This window comes from Pteropus medius, unplaced genomic scaffold (genome assembly GCF_902729225.1).
Source record: "Pteropus medius unplaced genomic scaffold, Ma_sr-lr_union100, whole genome shotgun sequence".
Lineage (NCBI taxonomy): Eukaryota > Metazoa > Chordata > Mammalia > Chiroptera > Pteropodidae > Pteropus > Pteropus medius.
The window spans coordinates 1,759,809-1,781,804 of NW_024348242.1; the positions used below are offsets into that span (position 1 = coordinate 1,759,809).

The window sequence follows — 21,996 nt, forward strand, 5'->3', positions numbered from 1 at the left end:
CATTGTACTCGGAAGGGCACGATGACATCAATTTCTGTCGCTGTTGCTCCCAAGGAGAAAGCTTTTGTAACTCAGCAGAATGGTGTAACCTTTTGGAAAGATGTTTCTCTCCGCTGGATCTTTAAGGATTATTTATGAGTCTGAAAAAGGTAGATTGTAAGAATAATCTCTCTACACGAGCTCGCGGCCACAGATAAAGATGAAGTCACCCCTCCTGGCGGAAACTCCTCCCTGCCTTTCCTTCCGTACCTTTGGCACCGGCAGTGCCCTTGGAGTCTAAGCTCCTCTGAGAAGTGGCTTGTAGCATCTCCGCTGGGGTTTGCATCCCGAGGGCATTGGGGTTGAGTTGCCAGGAGGTCATGTTCGCGCCAACTCTGTCCCCGACTCCCCTGGGTGGACGCCGCTGCCTCACTGACGGCTGGCACGGGGTCCCGCCCCGTCCGGGTTCACGGTGACGCCCCACCCGGGCGGGGGCTCGGTCCACGCTGCATCCTCAGACCCCGGAGGGGACCCTGGCCACAGCGCTCCAGGAAGTGCTTGTAGACGGCACGGGCGCGTGGTTACACAGAGGCTCTGACGACGGCATGAAATAAGCCCGCCCCAGCCCCGCACCCCGCCCCGGGAGCCGGAGGGCGGACTTTACCCCGTTCCCGCTCGAGATTCAGTTCTTTATCTAAAATTGGAACTGACTGAAAACCACACATTCAGAGGGTGGCTCCCTTCCACCTCCCCCGCCCCCCTCCCGGCTTCCTAGAACCTTCCTGAGCTCATGGCCTCACGTGCAGGCTATGGACACTCAAGCTGCTGGCCATACCTGTTGGTCCCTCTCACTGACTGTTGCCTGCTCCATCGTGTGCGAGCGCCATCGCAGTGTCACTCAACCAAAAGGCACAACTGCCAACCTTGGGAAAGACGCACGATTTCCTGACGTCGAGGCCACGGGTTTGCAGACCGACTTGAACCCCACACAGGTGAGTGAGGCTCTGTTTGCACAGGTAATTTTGACGGTGCAAGATTTTCGTTTCGGACACTATCTTTAGAACCTAAGCACATTCGGAATGACCGAAATTACATACACGTAGTGGACACGTGTTATTGTCCTGTGTGTTCCGGGACCGCATTTGGCCCGATGCAGAGGGACACGGTAGCAGATTGTGATGAGAACCCGCGTACGCACGGGCCCCGGGTGTCCGTGTGGCGGTGACCGATCCACTGTGCCGGCCGGGAGCTCGTATACAGACGTGGCCCCGGGACAAAGGGTGCTGCGTCACGGTGGCCTAAAGAGCTAACGTAAAACCTTGTGGAAAACACTTCTCTTGGCATCGGAAGCTATTCGGTGGCCAGGACAAAGAAGGTGCCTGTGACCACTGCAGAACCTGAGCCGGTCGGTCTAGGTGGCTCTGCAACCCCCAGCTCTCCCTTCGTATGCATCTTCCCCGTCCTTTACCACAGACCCCTGGTTTTTAACTGGGCGCAGGGCTGCTCGAGGAAAAGCCCGCGTTTCCGCTTTTCTTGCCACTGGGTCTGGCCACCTAAGGAACCGGAAGCGGGAACTGTCCTGACAGGGAGGAGACACGTCTCTGTCCCCACCTGCCGACTTCCTGCAGCCTGGAGTCAGGCACGATGGTGTTGCCTGGGCAGCCACCTTGCATCCTGAGGTAGAGACGGCCTCATACTGAGGCAGGAGGAACAACAGGCCGGAGGGATCTGAGTCCCTGAGCCTGGAAAACACCACATATGCTCCATTAACCTCTTTACTCGAGAGAAAAAACAAAACAAACAAACAAACAAAAAAAAGCCACTGTCCTTCGGAACCAAACGCAACGCTAAGTGCTCCTTTAAGCCACTGTCCTTCGGAACCAAACGCAACGCTAAGTGCTCTTCCTGGCCCCAAACCGGCGTGAAGTCGGCCTCTCTCTCACTGCCGTTCGCGGTTCAAACGCTCCGATGCCGACACAAGGCAAACGAACCGAAGAGCGAAACCGCGGACGTGGCCAGGGTTGCAGGACATCCCGAAACGGAAGAAACGCACGTCTGCTGAAGGGCTCGAAGCACAGGCGACGGGCCGGGCAGCACGAGACCGGGTGACCGCCGAGCAGGGGGACGGCCACGGGGACGACGACGGGGCCGATGCCGCGGACGAAAACAAACATCGAAGGCAGGAGAGACGCTCTGGGACGGCGGGTGACGTCCCGGCGGGGTGCGTCATTTGCCGTTGGGTTTGCTGTGTGCGTGAGAATCGTCCTCGGCCCTGCACTGAGAGTTTCAGTTGCGAACGCGCAGTAAACTCTGGAACACAGACAAATCTAGCCCATTCGTCTGCGATCGTTTCCCTCCAGCTCTTCTTAGATTGTCCTCGTCTCCTGTGACATCCTGGCCCCTGCTCATGCAGGCCCTTGAGTCACGTCGCCCACATACTGAGTCGCAGAGGCTTCAGGGCTGGGCCCCCAAGACTCTGATGTAGCATCTGAGACAGGGAGGTCTTCTCCTGTGTCATTCCCACATCATCCCCCTGACTCCCCAAGAGCACACTGCGTCCCAAAGGGGACGTGAGGGTCTGGCATGGGAGATGCGAGAAAGGAAGAGGGAGGGGGGCCAGATGCAGGAGAGCCAGCCCCCCGCCCCGACCCGGAGGGAGCCGCGGATCAGTGATAACCAGGCCAGTTCAACCACCGAGACCCTTCAGGGAAAAAGGCCATGTCCTGTGCAAACAACGGCTACCGAGGCCAGCACAGGGGTTCAAGGGGCTCTTGACGCCCCATCGCCTGTTGAGAGGTCAGACGCTGTCGGAAAACCTTTAACTGAGCGAGGTGAGGGCGGCGGTCGGCGCCGAGACCAGGCAGCTGCAAATTCCAGGTCTGCCGGGGCCACGAGGCGACCTCAGGGCTGCGCGCTGCCATTGGCAAGGAGAGCGTACGCGGCCGGCTGTCGCAAACCGTGAGATGTGCGATGAACTTGTCAGACCCCAAAGGCCCCCCCGTGCTCATCCCGTGAGATCGCGGGGCAGGAAAGGCGTGATCGTCACACGAAGCTGTGGGCGCCGACCCCGCGGCCCGCCGATGGGCCGTGAGCACCGCCTCCGCGCCGCGGGCCTCCGCACCCACGAGACGCAGCACCCCTCCGGGCACGAAGGCTGTCGTCTCTCAGCTCGACCTGGAAACTCACCCTCGGAGTCGCCCCAGCCCGGACGTCGGCAGCCTGAAAACGACACGCAAAACGTTTGCGCACACAGGTGACCGAGCAGGAAAGCGAACCCCGCTGGCTGTTTGCCGGGAGGCGTTTTGTCACTTCTCTCCTTCGGCGTTAAAACGGTGACGGCGTTTGACGCCCCTCTCACGCCCACGCTCGTGTGTCATCGTGTAAGGCGCAGGGACTGGGGGCCGGGGGGCTGTTTCTCGCAGAGCGCCGCCCGGAATGAGAACAAGCAGTGGCTGTTTTGTGCAGCTGTCGGCGACACGCTTTATTGACTTAAAAACACGCCCTTCCCCAAGGCGCACGAGGCCTCGCGCACGTTTGCGTCAACACGTCGGATAACGACAGGCAGAGTGGAGGTTCCGGGGGCCAGCGGTGTCACCGGACGGGACCAAGACAGAGCCGGGCCTTTCAGAGGTGGCATCGCTCCTTCCAGTTTCAGACCGAGCCGCCTGCCCCGAACATGGGCTCTGTGTGTCCCGCCCTCCCCTCTCTGTGCCCAGACAGGAGCCCTGGGGGCTTGTGCCCGTCACATGCCGAGCAGGTGGGGGGACTGGGGTGAGCAGGACCGCATGTCCCGGGAGTGAGGAGCACCCACCGTTCCCAGCCGACGGCCTTTCCGGAGAGGGACTCGCTCTGAGATTGTGGCGTCCAGTGACATGGCCCAGAGCCTACATGTGCCGGTCTCATCCCGCGTCACCAGAGGTTAAGAAGTTTAATTTGAGGCTTATTCTTTTAAAAAAGGAAGGTGTAGGTCTGGCCATTTCTTTAAAAGCACGGTGATCGTAAAGCAAAACATCCCAGGATGGGGAGGCCCCTCCCTCCGAGCAGACGCCACCAAACACTCCCGCGACAGGCCTGGGGCCTGCTTTGCACCCGTCCCCCTGCATGCCCGTTGCTTTCTCCGTCACACGTGCCATGGAGCACGTCACCCACACCCTCTTAATCGTCACGGAACGTCCACTGGAATGCAACGATTTCAGGACCCCACAGAGGCAGCAGCCGCCGAAAGAAAGAGCAGCCCGTGTCCTCAGGGACGCCGAGCTGGGGTGGCCAGGGCATCGCGACGGAGATGGCCGCCCTTGGCGGAACTCGCTGGATGCTGCGTAACGTCACTTAGACCCCGGCCTGCCGGCCCTGGGCGCCTGGGCCTGGGAGGAGGTGGAGGGATGTGGTGACCCCAGGGACCCAGGTCCAGCTCAGGGCCACGTGCAGGGTGCGAGGCCACAGGTGACGTGGCCCTCGTGCCAACCCAGTTTCGACTGGAATCTGGCCGAGCAGCAGCCAGAGCTGACGGGGGATCTGCCTGCTTTTGCAGGGGGCGCCTGCTCCCCTCCCGCCACTCAGCTGGGAGGAGGGCCGCACCGGCCCGGGCCCCAGTGTCGCCGGGGCCCATCGCGTGTCGTCAGGACCCAGACTCGCCGGAGAGTCCGGACCGCGTGAAACGTGCCGCCAGGACCTGTTCGCTGTGTTTCTGTGTTCTGAGCAGACGATGCTGGCTCACGGGTCATCAGGAGACGGGTGACGGTGCCTCCCTGTGATGGCTTCGAATAAGCTCCTGCTGTGCCCAAGAAAATCCCAAAGCAGCTAATCCGATTCTCTCCCCGATTCTCCCTAAGACCCGCTACCCCTCCCCTGCTCTGGTGGCCACGATTCCGGCTGATCTGGAAGTGCTGAGTTTGGGGTGAGCCGCCCTATGACCCACACGTCTGCGATTCCCACGAGGCTGGCCTGCTCCCTGGGCTGGGCTGGACCCGCGGGCCCAGGAGCTACTCGCCCAGGGCTGCGCATCCGAAGGCGGCGGAGGCTGGTGCGTGGCGGGCACCGGGCGGGCGCCCTCAGTCCTCGGAGGCCCCGAGTGTCCTGACGAGGTGCTGATAGGTGGCTCTTTCCACCTGCCAAGAGTGGTAGGTCCTCACGTACTCCCTCCCGTTGGCCACGATTCCTCTTTCTAAGGCGGGATCACTCACCAGTCTCTTTGCCAGCTGGACGAACTCCTGCCGGGGGTGGGGAAGAGAACACAACACAAATGACGGGGGAACAGGGGTGGCAGCTGGAGCCCCGTCCGCACCGGCTCCCGCCCCGTCCGCACCGGCTCCCGCCCCGTCCGCACCGGCTCCCGCCCCGCCTGCCGCCTGCCTGCCCCGGAGCGGACGCTTCTCAGGGAAATGAGAGTCAGCACAGACCGATGGGTTGAGACGACTTCACTTCACACTTCACTTCACACTTCATTAATTTCACATACTTACTGGACATTAATAATTTCTTACACTACTCTACTATTAATGCGCATATTGCCTCATATACTTCGACATTATTACTCTTTAGATGTCACATTCATGAACTATGTTTGCCATCTCATAGTAATACTTACACACACCACGCTGCGCACACACACTTACTGGACATTACACACTTACTGACACACACTCACACTTTCCCCCTACTTCCACGCGACACACACTTCACATACTGATTTCAGATGTTTGCCATACACGCCATGTACTATGTTTACACGCCATAGTAATATTAATTTCACATATACATACACTTCATACTATGTTTCACTTCCTCACACTTACTGGGATTACTAGATGTTCACATGCCTCATTAATTAAACTTCACATGCTTCACACTTTCAGATTTCACACACTTCGCGATACTCTCATACATTGTTACCCATACACACTATTAATACACACTACTGGATACACATGGATTTCACATCACTTACTATGACATGTATTAGCTATTACTTCATTTGGATATTAATTTTAGATAGCCACACACTTCATGTAATTTTACTTATCATATGCATTATTACTCTCATTGGATACATTACTTCAGATGCTTCACACATTATCGCATGTATTCTATGTTTACACGCCACAGTAACACTCCACTCACATATACTACCTCACTCTCACACAGCCCTGCCTACTCACACGCACACTCACACACTGACACACACACTCAGATGCTCACACACTGAAACTCATGCTCACACTCACATACACTCGCACTCACGTACATATTCATAGTCACACTCGCATACTCATACACATTCACACACTCTAACATTCACACACTCACGCAGACTCACTCATGCACACTCACACTAACACACTCACACGCTCATGCACACACAGACACACACTCACACTCTCACACCCTCACACACGCTCGCTCACGCCAGGAGGAACATCCAGAGACACATAACTGGAGTCGTCAGTTGCGCTTCCTGTCCTTCCCCAGACAGCCCAAACCCCGTGTCCTTCCTCGGGGCCACGGGAGGCCAGCCACCAGCAGAGGTGGCTTGGTCATGGTGGAGAAGTGAGTTTAATAATGCCCTAGGATGCCCGGGCAGCTGGTGTGTGCCTACCATGCCCACGTGCAAGTGGGTGCTTTCCAGACGTGCACAGATAAAGTCAGGGTCCTCTCAAATCAAACTGTAACGTAAATGTCATTGCGTTTGGGGGGACGAGGAGGAGACGTCTTTGCCTGGGTGGAGACAACATTCTCTGACCCTCTGACCTAGAGCTCGGCCAGCATCGATCCCGAGAGATCCAAACTGTGGTTTAAGCAGTAAGGCTTTGTCTGGAGAATCAGCCTAACTATGTAAACTCTTCACGCGTCCAGATACTGTTTCGGCCTTAGGTGTTCTATTGAAAGGCGTTAGCGCGTGGTTTGCCTTCTGCTAGACAATGACAGGTAAGCCCCGGGCCCTAGAGTGTCCTCACTGTAGGTCCCCAGGCAAGCCTGTGCGTCCTACAGGGCTGGCCGGGCCTAGCTACCTGCAGGCCCCCCACCCCGCCCCACGAAGCTGGCTGCCATCTCTCCACAAACAGATTGTGAAGAGAGAGGACCCATCATCATATTCAGGGAAAGCAAAATCTGAGATTGAACCTCGGCTACAAGAAAGTTGAAAAACAGAACTTTCAAATGTCTGCGCTGACTAAGCCTTTTAAGCATAAACCACTATGCTCCTGACTGTAACGTGTGCTTCTGTGTTACACACGGTGCTAAGTCGAACCCGAGTTTTAAAACGGGAGACTTACAGGACAAAGGCTGGGTCTGAGAAGCGTACCTAACCCCCACGGGCGCGGGCGGGAGGCGTGCCTGGCCCCTGGTGAGGAGGCACCCCCGCTCCGACCGCGTGCTATGTGCCACCCAGCCTGTCGGCCCGCCCGTCCGGCCCCGTCACACCTCTGAGAGCAGGACCTAGAACCAACAACACTCGTCCCAGGGGGAAAACCGAGCCTGGGCACTCAGGCCACAGCCCACGCCCTGTGCATGGTCCCGAGGGGTTCAGGAGGGCACGTCCTTGGGACCCCGGGACCTGGCGAATGGGGAACCCCCTCGCATGCGTTCTGGGAGGTCCTGGCACACCCGCGCGCCCCAGATGTCACTGGGCACACCTGCTGTATTTTGTTTTCCAGCACGGGTGTGTGTGCACGACGCGCGAGCACCCTGCCTGTTCTGCACGCTTGGCCACGGGCATCAGATAGGGGGCGGTGTTCTGAACGCCACTCGGTGTCCCAGAAACGCAGGACTGTATGTGAGGAGCACCGTTTTAGAAATCAGAAGCCTGTGCTCTAAGAGGCGACGTGGCCGGCTGGGGGTCACGCTGCTCGGCGGTGGCGGCACCAGGAATGGAACCGGGGCGTCCTGTTCCCTAAAGTCCCCCATTTCCCCCCGCCGCACATCCTGGCGGCCGCCGTGTGGTCACAGCGGCCGCCGTGTGTCACACGGGGCATCTGCTGCCGCTGAGGGGCATGCTGAGAGCTGACGAAAGCGCGCGAGGCACAGACCGAGGGCAGGGCGCACGCGAGCCACCCGCGCACGCGGAAGGAAGCAGGGCGCAAGCCCCTTACCTGAGGGTCAGAGAACAGCAGTCCCGTCACCTCGTGTGTCACCACGGCAGCGTTCCCAGGGATGTTTCTGGCCAAGACCGGAACTTCCAGATCCATCGCCTACAGGTGGGAAGAGGAGAGGGGCCAGGTGGGCGATGGTTTTAGGGCCTCTGGCCCGACGCGCCCACCGGTGGCGAGTCACTGCTCAAGTTAACCGGACCTCGGGCGTCTCCCGAGAGCCCGGCTTGGCAGACGGTCACACCCGCTGGGTTTTCACTGCGGACTGCATTTGCCAGACGACACGCTGTCGTCTCTCCAACAGTTACCCCCGTGTCACCGAGGACCCCCCACCCCCGTTTGGAGGCCACGTTTTCAGTCATCGTCACTGTCCCTGGGAGGTACTTTCTTCCAGCACGAGCGGCGTGAAAGCCAAGAGGACCGAACATGTCCCCTGGGCACACGGAAGACAGCAAGAAGGGACGCGACTTATCCCTCCGGGTGTTCAGCAAGCGGACTTTCCATTCCCGGAGGTCTGCGGTCAGCACGTGGCGCCCCGCAGCCCGACATGGCCTGGCCCGGGGACCTTGCTTCCCAGGACGGACAGGATTAGGCCGGCTCTCCCGAGGCCCCCGTCACCATGCTGCATTGACTCCGAGCCATCCCTGCCGCCCTGGCCAGTGCCTTTCAGCAGGTGACAGTCACCCCTTCGCAAGCTGCAGTCGGGAGCCAGGACCGGTCTGCAAGCTCAGCCAACGCACCACCCGCTCCGGCCGCCCACGGGCAACACGGTTCCGCCGTGCTGTCCACCTCCAGGTGGCAGAAGTCTGGTCGTGAAGGCGGCAACATTCGCTTTTCAGAAATGTGAAGTCACCCAGTTCCAGCCGCTCCGAGTCTCGCATGGGGCCCTCGAGGACTCCGAAGGGGCTCAGACGGCCCCCCTGCTGCCCTCACCCACGTGCCCGGAACGGTGCATGTCACACGGGTGCCTGTGGACACGTGCGGGGCCCGGGGCCCAGCTGCGCCGTGCGGCTCACCTGGTTTCCGGTCCCATGCCACCTACGTCCTCTCAGGACACTGAGTTGAGGTTCCAGGCCCCCCACAATGAGGAGGGGGTGGGGACGCACCTCCTCTCTGCCCCCCGAGACTCTTCTGTTTCTGCTGTCAGGGTGAAGCAGAGCTGGCTTGATGCGTGGACGAGAGCCACCAGCTTCCCGCTCGTCTCCAGCTGCACGGCCACCTCCCGGAAACAGCAACGGGCCCCCCTGGTTGGGGCCTCTCGGTGGTGTTTCGCGGTCACGGAAAGCTCCAGGTCATGGTTCTCCACTTCCGTTTCGTACGGTAAAGACCGGCATCGGCGATCGTCATGACACTTTGGGACAGGGAACTGGGTGGCACAGGCGAAGTTTCCCGAGATGGCGCATCTCACCCTGAGGGTCGGAGTGCTTTACGGACCCACTGGCCGGACTGCCTGGCCTCTGACATGGCACAGGTGCACTCTGGTGTTTGGGGAAAGCACGGGGCCTTGGTCTGGGATGGACTTGGTCTTGGATGGACTTGGTTTTGGATAGACTTGGTCTTGACTGGACTTGGTCTTGGATGAACTTGGTCTTGGATGGACTTGGTCTGGACGGACTTGGTCTGGATAGTCTGGTCTGATGACATGGTCTTGATGGACTTGGTCTTGGACAGACTTGGTCTTGGACTTAGTTGGTCTTGGATGGACTTGGTTTTGGAGGTCTTGGTCTGGACAAACTTGGTCTTGGACGGACTTGGTCTTGGACGGACTTGGTCTTGACGAGCTCTTGGTCTTACCGTCTTTGCCATCAGCTAGCACGGCAGGTCTCAACCTCACTGTGCACCCCAGTTGGTAGGTGTGATGGGGTACAATTTCAACGCCTGGGCACCAACTCCCCCACTCCCACCCTGTGACCCTAACACAACGGTCAGACATTTGTGAAAGTCCCTCAGGTGATTCTGAGGCACAGCCAGGGCGAAGAGCCACTGGGCCAGGAAGGACGCTGACACACGACACTCGCCTTCCTGGGCCTCCGCTTACCACATGGGAGCGAGCAACTGAAGTGTGCGTGGAGCTGAAAACTTCGGAGGACTGCGGCACGAATACCGCTTAGTGTCGGTGGCTCGCGCTGACCAGGACGCTGACGCATGCGCTGTGAGGCCGTGGTGTGCTAAGCACAGTGAGCGACACCGCTCACAGGCTCATGCTGCCTGGTGGCTCCTCTCTGTGCCCGCGACACAGAGCAGGTCGTCAGCTCGCTGTGACTTTGCGTCTAGGCATTCGTCGGCCGACGGCAGACTGCGCCAGGTGGACGGACAGCGACACAGTGCAGATCCCTCCTCGGGCTCGGGAGGTCTCGCCATCCCTCCCGAGCAGCCCGTTTGTGCGTCAGCTCGACCACGCTCGCCAAGCGCCCGTCACATGGGCGAAGCCACCTGCCGCTGAGACCGTCCACTCCCCGTCGCGCATTTAACAAATAGTTGCTACCAACCTGCAGGTGGCGAGACTTGGGAGGCTTAGGCGATGGGACCCCGAGCGGAGGAGCCGGGGAGGTGGTGCTGGGCGGCAGCTGAGCTTCGCTCGGCCTGATTCACATTTCCCAGTGGTCGGCGGCACTGAGCTAGACTCCGGATGAGCAGCGAGGACGCGGAGGTCACACCCCTCGTCTCTAAGAAAAAACGCTATTCGGCAGAAAAGGTAGAACGCAATCCGGGGCGTGAAGCTGCAGAGCGGGGAAAGGGAGACGCTGCAAGAAGACGCTCTGAGGGCCCCACGTTCACAGGACACGGATTCCGAAGTCGCCTCTTGAAAATCAAACGCTCTTGAAGAAAGGGGTCGTCTTAAGCAAGAGCAGGATGTCCCGGAGGCATCTGACGCCTGGGCGAGCTGGCTGTCATCGGACCCTCTGCCTGCCCTGTCTGCCACGGGCTCAGGTCACAGTCGACCTTTTTCAAAACCTTTGTAGCATCTCCGAAGACACAGTCCACAGTACAGGGCAGAGCAGCCTTTAAAAATGCAGCTGCCCGGGCTCCCGGCCGAAACAGGGAGGGGGACCCTGGAAGGAAGGGCCCGCCACCAGCACGGGGGTGGGGGAGCGGTTGCAAAGTGCTCCCCAGGCCGAGACCACCACTCCTGGTCCGCTCGCCTGCCATCGGCCTTGGTGGGAATGAGCCCAGCACAGTGACCACAGGGTGCGGTCGGCGGGTCTAGGGCATCCACACATTAGGACCTTATATCTTTGGGGTCAGAGCGTTTCTCTGTGGGGATGCCAATGGTATTCTGGGTGCAGTTCTTCAATTCAAAAGACCTTGAAAAGTATGTCCCTTTCCTGCAGCCCCTCCCCCAGCTAAATTCGAGGAGCACCCTTCTCACTGTGAGCCTTCCAAGGGCCCTTCCGTTTTCAAGGTGGGAAGGGCACGGTACTGCCGCACACACACGGACACCCACACACACACACACACCTGGAAATCAGCCAAGGTCAAATGACACAAAGTCACAGTTGTCCTTGGAAGTCATTAAAGGAATCTTCAACCACAGGGGCCTTGACCTGGAAGTTAAGAGCCCAGAATGACCTTCTCACTGCTCTTTGCTTTAGAATGGGCCTTCCTGTACCCTGGGCGGTGAAAAGTTTGACCTGGAGGGCAGAGTGTGTGCACGTGTGTGCAGTACGTGTGTGTGCACGCGTGTGCAGTACATGTATGTGAGTGTATGCATGCGTGTCTGTGGTCTGGGGTGGGGAGGAGAGCCCATGAGGAAGACTCAGATGAGAAAATATTTTTAAAAAAATTAAATTAAATTAAAATACCGTTCATCTAATTCCATGCTGGATTCCACTCCACAATACGCCCAGACGTGAAAGGGCGGAGGAGCTGCAGAAACGCGCGTGGAGCTAAAGTCTGAAGTTTGGAGCTCATCGAGGAAGAAGTCTGTTTTCTCCGATGGGGTTTTTACACGCCTCCGTGAGAAAACAAAGCTAATTCTGGAAGGGCAGAGGACCCCTCCCTCCAAAGGCGACGCGCACTCACGCTGTGGGTCCCTGGGCAGGGACCTGAATCACTGCTAATGAGACGCACCCTCACCACCCCCGGAAATCAGCTCCATTCAAAACCCTCCGCCCAAAGGTTATTTTGGAGTTTTCGAAAGGAACACAACGTCAACATTTGAAGGCAGTCGGAATTGCTAACAGCTGCCTTTCCCTTGAAGGCAAGTGAGATTTGACAGCCACTCGTCTGCAGTGAAATGCTGTGTGTGCTGGTTAAAACTCATTCCCGAATCCCACTTCGCCTTCTCTTCAGACGCTGGGGGCGATATTTACGGGGGTGGGGTGGGGGTGGGGTGGCTCCAGGACAGGCACTGTGACAACGCGCGGTTCTCGGGCCAAGCTGAGGGACAGGCTGCACGGCCCCGTGACTACAGCCGAAGCTGATTTCAGACCACAGAGATCAATGCTGAGCCTTGACCTCAGACCGAGGTGCTGACATCTGGCTGCGGATAAAAGCATTACAAGCCCACACTCGGGGCTTCGGAGGCGTCTGATGCTGGAGTCACGGGCGAGGATGCGGGCCTCCCCCCTGCCCTCGACGGTTTGGATTGATATTTTTAAAATGATGCCACATTAAAAGAAAGTATCAGGTGTGCAACATCGGTCATTTCTTAAACCGAGGGAGGATTTTTTCCTGGATTAGTTACCATGTTCTCTGAAGCGCTACGTTTCGCAGACTGTACCTTCAGCCACTAAGTTAAATAATTTCAACGCGTGTCCGAGGGACTCGGGGATCTCACGAATACTTACGATGCCCCCATGGCACCGCTCTGAGCAGACCCGGGACCGAGAAGCCCTCCGGGGAGGGAGAGGGCGTGTCACCGGCGTGGGGGGTCCGCGGCGGAGGCTCGTTATTCACGCCTCTCCCTGCCAAGTGCAGGGGAGCCGGCGAGGGCCGCGGGGCTGGCCAGAGGGTGCACCCCCGGCCCACACCGACCAGGCGACTGGACAGGCCGGCCGCTCGGCGAGGGAGCCGAAATTGTGCCCCGGCCGCCGAGCCGTCTGCTCTGCGCCGTCTCCCCTCCCAGGCCCTCTCTACCCCCGAATTCTGGGGTGAAAGAACACACTGGAAAAAGGGGGAAGAAACCACGAAAACAGAGGCTCCTTGCAAAGCCGCGCCTCCGCCCCGCGCCCTCTCCAGCCTCCGCCCCGCGCCCGCTCCAGCCTCCGCCCCGCCGCCTGCCCACGGGGACGCCTGGCGGGGAGAAACTGCGACGTGGGAGGGAACGATCTTTGTCCCGTCGCAGAGAGAACACGCAGCGGCTTTCGAACCCCCGAGGAAACGCGCTTGCTCTTCGCGAGCTGCGAGACGGGCAGGGGCATCGCCGCCCGCCCCCAGCCCCCGGCGAAGACCCCCACACCACGGCCCCGCCGCACGCCCAGGCCAGGCCCCCGGGCCCTCACCTCCAGCACCGCAGCGGACATGCCTTCGGAGACGGAGCTGTTCACCAGCGCAGAGCAGTTCTTGAGGGCGGCGTGCAGGTCCCCCTGCGCCATCTCGGGGAGCAGCCGCACCCCCGCAGCCCTGCAACGACAGGGGCAGGCGAGTGTGCCCACCGCGGGGCCCTCGCGGACGGCCGGGACCGGCCGCGGACCCTCCCCACGCGGGCGTCTCCCATAAGGCAGGGGGACAGCCCGCGGCCCAGACACCGGAGGTCGGAGGTGAACTTTTCGCCATTTTCCCCTGTAGGACGGAGGAAACGGCCCTTTTCGAATTATTCGACCCTTTTCCAAACAACCTTTTGAAAAGATGCTAGTAGAGACGATAAGATGTATAATAAACAGAGAAAAACAGAAATCCTGATAGAATGACTCGGCCAACGCCCACGTTCCCGCCTCAGAGGTGACAATTTCCGCCGTCTTGATTATCTCGTCCCACAGTTTTGACTTCTCCACCCCCCCTCCGCACCCCGTCCCCCGCCGTGGTTCGGGCACTCGGCCCTCCGTGTAATTGATATGCTTTTACAGATGTGGTTTCTGAGTCTAAGAGCCATATAAAGTCACCTAGCTGCGTATGGGATAAAATCATCATTATCCGGGGCCCTTGGCTGCTGAGGTGGCAGCATGGTGGGCGGAGTCCTGGGGGTCCAGGGGGGAATCACCTAAGAGGAGGCCGACCCCACTGGGGCATGATGCTCTGGCCCTGGCCCTTAAAGGTCTCCCCACGTACGAGGTGGGATGTGATGGGTGGCGCTCTGCAACCACCTTGTCACGGTGAGGATGGAAGCCACAGGCGAGGGACAGCAGGACAGCGAGGAGCCCACGTCCCTGAGCCTTACCTGGTCCTGGACCGAGCACATCAGATTTTTTACGTGAGCGTTTAAGCCCCAGTGTGCTCAGGCCGGCGTTGTGGGTCTCTGTTACGGGCCGACAGATGCAGTTTACACCAAACACTCTGACAAACCGCTCTCCAAATGGGGCGGCGGTCCCCACGCTCGGCGGCAGAGCACGGGAGGAGGGCAGCTTCCCCCCACATGACCAAACCCTCGATATTTCAAGTCTTTTTGGTTTTTGCCAGTGTGACCAGCGAACACCATCCTGAGGCACGTCCCCGAGCTAGCAAGGCTGGACATCCCACGGGCGTCACCGACACCCGCCAGGGATGGCTTACGCTCCCCATTTCCCGCCTGTGAATGGGGACGCGTGGCACCTAGGCCCTCAGAGCGGCACCGGCGGGCCAGGTGAGGAGTCGTCTGCGAGGCGCTGGGAACGGAGCCCGGGACACGGTGACCGCTGCAGGGACCTGGGCACCGGGACCTCCCCCAGGCCCACCCACCGCCTCTGCTTACCTCCTCACTCCGGCCTTCACTTCCCGGGTGAACACGGGATCGACCTGGAAGGAGACGAGGACAGGGTCCCGGGTGAGCGCGGGGTGAGCCTGAGTCACAGGGGAACGGCGGCAGAGCGGGGGTCCCCGCCGCGCAGGACGAGAGGAGGACCCGAGAGCAGGCTCAGAAGCGCACGTGCACTGCTGTTCGGTTGGCCTGTCGGGCCGGAGCGTGGGGAAGCGGGGCGCCACGGGGCCAGACCCCCAAGCCCCCCAATTCCGGGCCTCGGGTCAGAAGCGTTCATGGCCCCGGGGGGAGCTCTGCCCGATCCCCCGTGAGGATTTCGCTGTGACACCCTGAGGTGGACCCGGCCGAACCCCTTCGTGGATCTGAGACAAAGTTCGAATTTTATTTTTAATGCGGAGCCTTCCCTAGAAACGCACTTCTAAAGCCAAGGACATGTCCACCAGCTGGTGATGGGATAAGGGGCGGCCCCGCCACGCCAGGGGACCACATGGCTCGGCCGTAGAGAAGCCAGACACGGGAGGACCCCGTGCGAGGCGACCCCATTTACATGGAATGTCCAGGAAGAGGCAAATCCACAGAGACGGGAAGGAGGTTTGTGGGTGCCCGGGGCTGGGGCAGGAGGGAGCGGGGAGCGGCCGCTGATGGGTGTGGTGATGAACATGTTCCAGAAGTGGGTAGGGGTGACGGTGGCAAAACTCTGCAAATATACTAGAAGGCCACTGGATTACATGCTTTAAATGGTGATGTTTATGGCATGTACATTACATGTCAATTACCAAAAAAAAGCCAAGTGCAACTTTTTCATTACTCACAGCCTCATCTCCCTGAACGTGGATTTTACTCCTCATTCTGGAGTAATCTGGGAGGAATCTGTCCTTTGGATCAGGCATTGTGTTCATCCCATTGTATCTCTGCTGATAATATGTTTTTTTGGAATTAGTGTGAAAATTAACAGTGATGTTTTCAAGCTGGTCCGCGATGACAGCATTTTCCATTCCATCTGCTTCTTCGGCCGACTCCTATGTGGAAGCGCAGAGGCCAGAAGCCGCGGTGGCACAGACTGCGAGGGGCCCTGGACACGGACACCGGGGTCGGTCCCGCCCCGCCCCGTGCCACTCACGGCGGGGGCCCCTCATTTGTAAACCGAGAAACCTAACAGCACCTCGGGGGCGCTGGGGGAGCAGATGAGGGAAAACGCAGTTCGTGCTCACACCTGAGCTCTGACACGGCAACTTACACACGAGCAGCGGCAGGAGACAGAGTCCGCAGCCTGTGAGAGGCGCGGGTGCTGGGGTCGCGACACGCCTGGAAGCTTCGCCTCGCACGTGCACGTGCCCAGACACACGCCGCTCCTCTCGGGCCTCCGGATTCGAGAGGTAAGGACAGAGACGCTCGAACGCCTGAAGCTACACACTGTGTCAGAGGGACCCGCCCGGTTCCCGACCAGAAACCAAATCGCCACGCTGTTCACGCACAGGGACTTCTTCCCAGGTAAGTCCACTTACTGAGGCACCGAGGCGGCCTCGGGGGACACGTTTTCGGCTGCCACAGGGCCCTACAGCCCACTTAGGATGAAGCTACCATAAACACGTATGGCTTGTGGTCCATCCAACTGCAAACTCTTCAACGAAACAACCAAGAGGCTGGTTTTGCCCTGCACGCCCCCGCCACCAATCCCATATAATGAACAACGAATACAATTTAAAAAGAACTGACAAGATGCTCTTAGATTCATGCAAGCGTAACACAGAATTCGAAACGATGTTTCAAAGATCCAGGCAGAGGAGGGCGCAGACACGCCTGAGGAACAGTGTCCCTGGAGGAGCCGGGACCGAAGGCAGATTCCATTTCCGTCCTCATTCACGCTTTGCCGGCAGGTGTGAGGGTTTACGAACCCAGCTAGTGCAACGCAGCGAACGTGACGACGTCTCTACAGTTTATCATGCCAACGGAAATCACTGCTTTCCAGAAGCCTCGTTTCAGTGCACGTGTGTGTGTGCGTGTGCGTGTGCGTGTGCATTGAACCCCAAACCCTTCAGGCTACCGGTGAGACTGAGATGTACCCCAAACTCTGGCAACGCTAAGTTCACTTATGTCTCTGAGATCACTACGTCCCTTTGAAGGCCAAATGCAGACGCATAAGGAAAATTGAAGTGATTCCTAGAAAGATGGTTTTTTCACTTTTAATGTATTTTCACAGTGAACTTACAGGAACCGCATGGTAGACAGACTATTGAAAACAGGCACTTGCTTGTTGGACAAATCAGAAAAACACAGTGAATGGGTGGACTCTATCTTAAACAAAAACGCGGCAAACACCGTTTTGTTGCCGTCAAGAAGAAACTCACTTGTTTTAAGAAAATCCAAGTGCTGGCATTTGTCCAGAAAAGTTTAATCGACAACCATTATAAAAGCCGAAACCTGATCGCTGAAACACGTCCACCTGCGTTAAAGCCTCAAGTCTCCGCTTTCGTATTAAAAACTCACATACGAATAAACGGAAACAGAAAAATTGCCAGTCCCGGATTCTGCCTCCGATTTCCCCCCGGAAGTCTCATTGGTGACTTTTGACCCCTTGGGAAAAATGCCAGCTGGTGGGCGGTCGGGCGTGGAGGAGCCAGGATCTCCTTGCTGACTCACCTGCCTCGGGTGGGGCGGGCAAGTGACGGGCCACCATGGGGCGCACAAGGGGCCTGGACGCTGCAGACGCTACTCTCTCCCAAGTAAGACCTTCAGGGAAGAAGAACTCGTGGGCACGTGACGGGCCAGGGGAGGAGGCAGTGGCCGCTCTCGGCCTGCCCTGCGCTTCATTTCCCGCCGACGATCCTGTTAGAGTTGCCCCGACTTGAGGCACGAGGGCATCTGTGCTCAGGTGGCTGCTGTGACATGCCAGGCCCGCACGCGAGGGGACACGGGGCCTGGTCACCCCGGAGGTCGGGGCCCTGAAGCCGGGCTCTGCCGCCTCCCGATTCGGCTCCGGGACTCCGGCCTGGTCACAAAACGCCAGGGTGGCCACGGGGCCCCCACCTGCTCGCCTGGTCACTTCCCTTCCGTGTCCCACCTGCCTCCTCAGAGAAAGCCGTTCTCTCCACGAGGAAGGCCCCACACTGCCCCTGACACCCGCTCACCCCCAGGGACGGGCCAGTGCCGCCCGTCTGAGGGGACGTCCCCGCCCCAGACTCTTCCGGCACACGCGGCCGCCTCTCACTACGTCCGTCTCTGCTCCGTACGGCCTCAGTTTCCCTCCTGACGCCGTGCCCAGGGCCTTGCGCAGCTCCCCGCTCGACCGTACTCGCTCAGTGACAGGTTTCCCAGCGGCCCGCCCCCCCCCCATCGCCCATCTCTGCTTTTTTCTGGAATCATCCTCGATGACTGAATTACATTATGACGCTAGCGTTTTATCGCGACAGAGCAAACAGCCCAGCAGAAGCCTCCTTTGGCTCTTCGTACTAATTTTCCAATTCGTAGTTGACTTATGATCCTTTTTAGTCAGAAAGTCCTTGTTTTTAATTTTACTAGCACGTTTCTGCTCTCACGATGATCGTATGTAGGTGAAAATAATTCGTCGAGGAGGAAAAAAAATCGAGTTTTACAAGACCGTTGTGACGCCTGACACTTAAACTAACACTTAACTGAAGGCGAAATGACCCCTTCCAAGTGGAAAGTAGAAACTACATCAACTTTTCGGGATTTACCTTCCCAGTCAGTTCATTTTTAAATCTCTCAGTGAAGCCACGTGGAACAGAACGAAGACCAGATAAGCACAAAGAGAAGGCTGGCTGTTCCCACTCAATAGCAGCGCGAGTTAGGAAACTTTAAAGTAGAGCGAGCAGCCCAGAAAATTCTCTTTTCTTCCTTTGAAGCTTATTTATTTTCTAGCAAAACATATTGTTTCAACTCCCAGGCTTAAGGAAACTCATCTTTGCTATAAGGAGTAATTGAGAAAGGTCGGTAAGCCGTCATGTTCGAAACGGATGTTCACGCCACCCCAGAAAGCACATGCGCCGGAGACCCCTGACCGGGGGGACCCCGCTTGCCGACACGGCCGCACTGAGCCGTCGGAGCAGCGTGAGGGGAGGACCAAAGCCGGACGGGGCCGCCCCGCCGCGGAGCCAGCCCCCGGCACAGCCACGCGGGGAGCGGACCCCGGCGGCATCTCTGGTCGACCACCGCATCACGGCACTGGTGACGCCGGTGACACAGCCACACAGAGTCCAGGGCGCCGTTTCCTGGCCATGCCCGCCTTACCGATGGGGAAACTGAGGCGCGGAGAGGTGCGCCGCCCCTCGTTGGCATGTGGCCACTCTCCCGCAAGGCTCTGGGCAGGGCACACAAACAACATCGTGTGGGCTCGAAAGCTTTGGCTCACTCGCCAGCCGCTGGCGGCAGGAAACAGTTGTGGGACTTCTCTGGGCTGCTCAAACCCAGCTCTCTAAAGCGCCTGGCTGAGAACGACCCCCCAAATAAACAGATGTTTGGCAGCTAAACACAAAACATGCTCTACTATTTTATAAATGGCCAGGAGGATAAAAAATGCCAATTAAAAGGCAGAGGAATTAATGATATTCACAAGAAAAGTGTGGGAGGCACCCCCTGGCCATGGGGAGTGGCAGGTGCAGATGTGGCGGCTCCCGCCCCAGACTTCCCTTCGCTGAGGACACACGTCCAGCCTGCGGTCACTTGTTCACATCTGCCTTCCTAACCGGACCTTACGCTCCACGAGAGCAGTGGCCACGACCGTCCTATCCCCTGTGACGTGTCCACGTGCCTGTGACCCGAGGCCCTCAATACATGCTTCGCGAAGACACGACGAGGCCGTAAATTAAGTCTATAGATGCACGCATATACACCTGCTGAGACGTGCACGCACAGATGTGCTGGACACACGTACGTGAACACGTATGACGAAACGTGTACCGTCCACGTCCGTGAACGGGAAGTAAATATAGACAACCAAGCCTCCTACTGAGGTCTTGCCGACCACCTGCCATGCGGCCCAGCTCCACAGCAGACGACGGGGTGAGGGGCCACCTCACTGCGGCTTCGTGCGGAGCCCCATTTCCACCGCCAGAAGACCACTGTCCCCTCCCCCTCACGGAACGGCGGTGAGTCGCCGCAGATACCAGACGCAACGGCCCCGGGGCCCTAACGATGGCCGTTGGGTTTAGGCGGGAACCAACAAGTCCCAGAGGCCAGGAGTCTCAGGCGGGAGTGAGTGGTCAGCTCTGCGACTGGTCGTTAATAAACACAAACAGGTGATCTGTGTTCGCTACGGACGTGGATTTTTTTCTTCGCCTCTTCTGCCAAAGCGAGCCCCGCTTCCTTTGGGGTTCTCTCCGCCCATGCCCCCAGGTATGGTCTGCCGGGAGTGGCACTGGGTGCCTGGACCTTGGGCGGAGTGGTCGGGACACAGAAGGTGGGTGGAGGCCGTGCAGTGCCTCACGAGAAGCATTCTCGGCTATGGCTCCCGGCCTCCGAGATTTCCTGGCTCCTGCCTGGTCCCGAGCCTGCCCCTCGCCTCACCCGACGATTCTCCCAGTAGCTCCCACAAGCTTCGGATGAGCCGCATTTGCTCAGAGTGGCCCGATCCTGCGGCCCGCGGCTCCGGCTGAGCCGCGCGGCCCCGTCTTCACTGGGGTCCCTCCACGGAGAAGAGTGGACACGCGGAGTCGCTGCCGTGTGCACTGTGACTATCCCCTTAGTCACCCGGGCGACAAGGCCTCGCTCTGCGAGGCGCTGCGCCCGGCCTGGGAACACTACAGGCCCCCGGACGGTACGGTTTACACCCGAAGGGTTTACTCGGTCACTGAGCCGTCAGTCAACACGGGACACACGAGCTGAAGAACAGCAGACTCGCATCAGACGCCAGAAGTAACTGTGATACTTGGGGCGCTTGGTCTGCTGCGTGGGAAAGTCATTAAGATACGGATTTTAACAGGTCCCAAGAGTCGACCTCTGACCCACTTCTCAACTCATCCCTGAATTATCGGCATATTAACCCGCAGCGCTGTAGGACAGGTTCGAATTCAAATGTAAACTCGTTTTAGTGTCCTGCTAGATCTGCACTCAGAAGCGATGCTGAATTGAGTCCTCCACTCTGAAAATGCGCAGTGTTCAGCAGTCTGACAGTGGTCACGGGGGAGCTGGCCGGAACCCAGTGGTCGGGAGCAGTGGACCTGACGTCAGGGCCAGGCCAGGCCGGGCAGCCCACTGGGGACACTGCAAGGCTCAGGCCTCTCCGGGGGCACACATTTAGGGGACATGCACGCGTGCACACACACGCACGCACACGCGCACACACGCGCACACACGCCATCCAGTTGGCCCGAGTTAGTGTCGCTCAAACTTCAGATTATGGAGCTAATCGTGAAATCAATTTTGGGGTAAAAACAAGCTTTTGCTTTAATGATATGGAATAGAATAGCACAGAATAGCAAAGCGTGGCATAGAACAGTTTTTTAAATATCAGTGCGTGAACACTGTGAAGTAAAAGTAGTGTTTAATAAAGCGTGTTTCTGGGTGTGTGGGGAGCATACACACAGTTGTGTGTGTGTGCATGTGCCCATTGTGCATGTGCACGTGTGCATACATGTGCCCGTGTACGTGTACACATGCATGTATGTGCCCTGTGCACGTGTGTGCATACATGTTCCTGTGTATGCTGTGTACGTGCACGTGAGTGTGTGTATATGTGCCCTGTGTGCACGTGCATATACATGTGCCTGTGCATGTGTGCACATGCATGTGTGTGCATGTGCCCTGTATGCATGCGGATTTGTGTGTGCACATGCACACGTGTGTACATGTGTGCATATGCATGTGTGTGAGCACGTGTGTGCATGTACCTTGCGTGCATGTGTCTGCGTGTGCGCGTGTGCATGCATGTGCCTGTGTAAGTGTGCACACATGCACGTGCCCTTTGTGCATGTGTGTGTGCATGTCCCTGTGTATGTGTGTGTGTGCACACATGTGCCATGCCCCAACTTGAACCTGGCCGTGGTGAAAGCTTTTACACGTGGAAATAGGCAAATAGGGCTTTTAGGCAACAGAGCTCCCCGCCCCCGTCCCCAGAGAACTGTTTGTCAACACTCGCCGGCA

At 58.3% G+C, this 21,996-nt stretch overlaps 1 protein-coding gene across 7 annotated transcripts in view; it reads right to left on the reverse strand.

The window, feature by feature from the left end:
* Positions 1-2,812: 2,812 nt before the first annotated feature.
* Positions 2,813-21,996, reverse strand: part of GLT1D1 (glycosyltransferase 1 domain containing 1) — a 73,344-nt gene continuing 54,160 nt past the window's right edge. For 4 of the 7 annotated variants that reach the window (XM_039879235.1, XM_039879230.1, XM_039879234.1 and 1 more), the window contains one exon: positions 14,126-14,936. In XM_039879235.1, the coding sequence (XP_039735169.1) occupies positions 14,485-14,936 (452 nt within the window). In that variant the 3' untranslated portion in view covers positions 14,126-14,484. Of the gene's footprint in view, positions 5,190-8,066; positions 8,166-13,507; positions 13,629-14,125; positions 14,937-21,996 lie in introns of those variants that run through there. The other 3 variants (XM_039879238.1, XM_039879233.1, XM_039879231.1) reach the window with 3 other exon arrangements.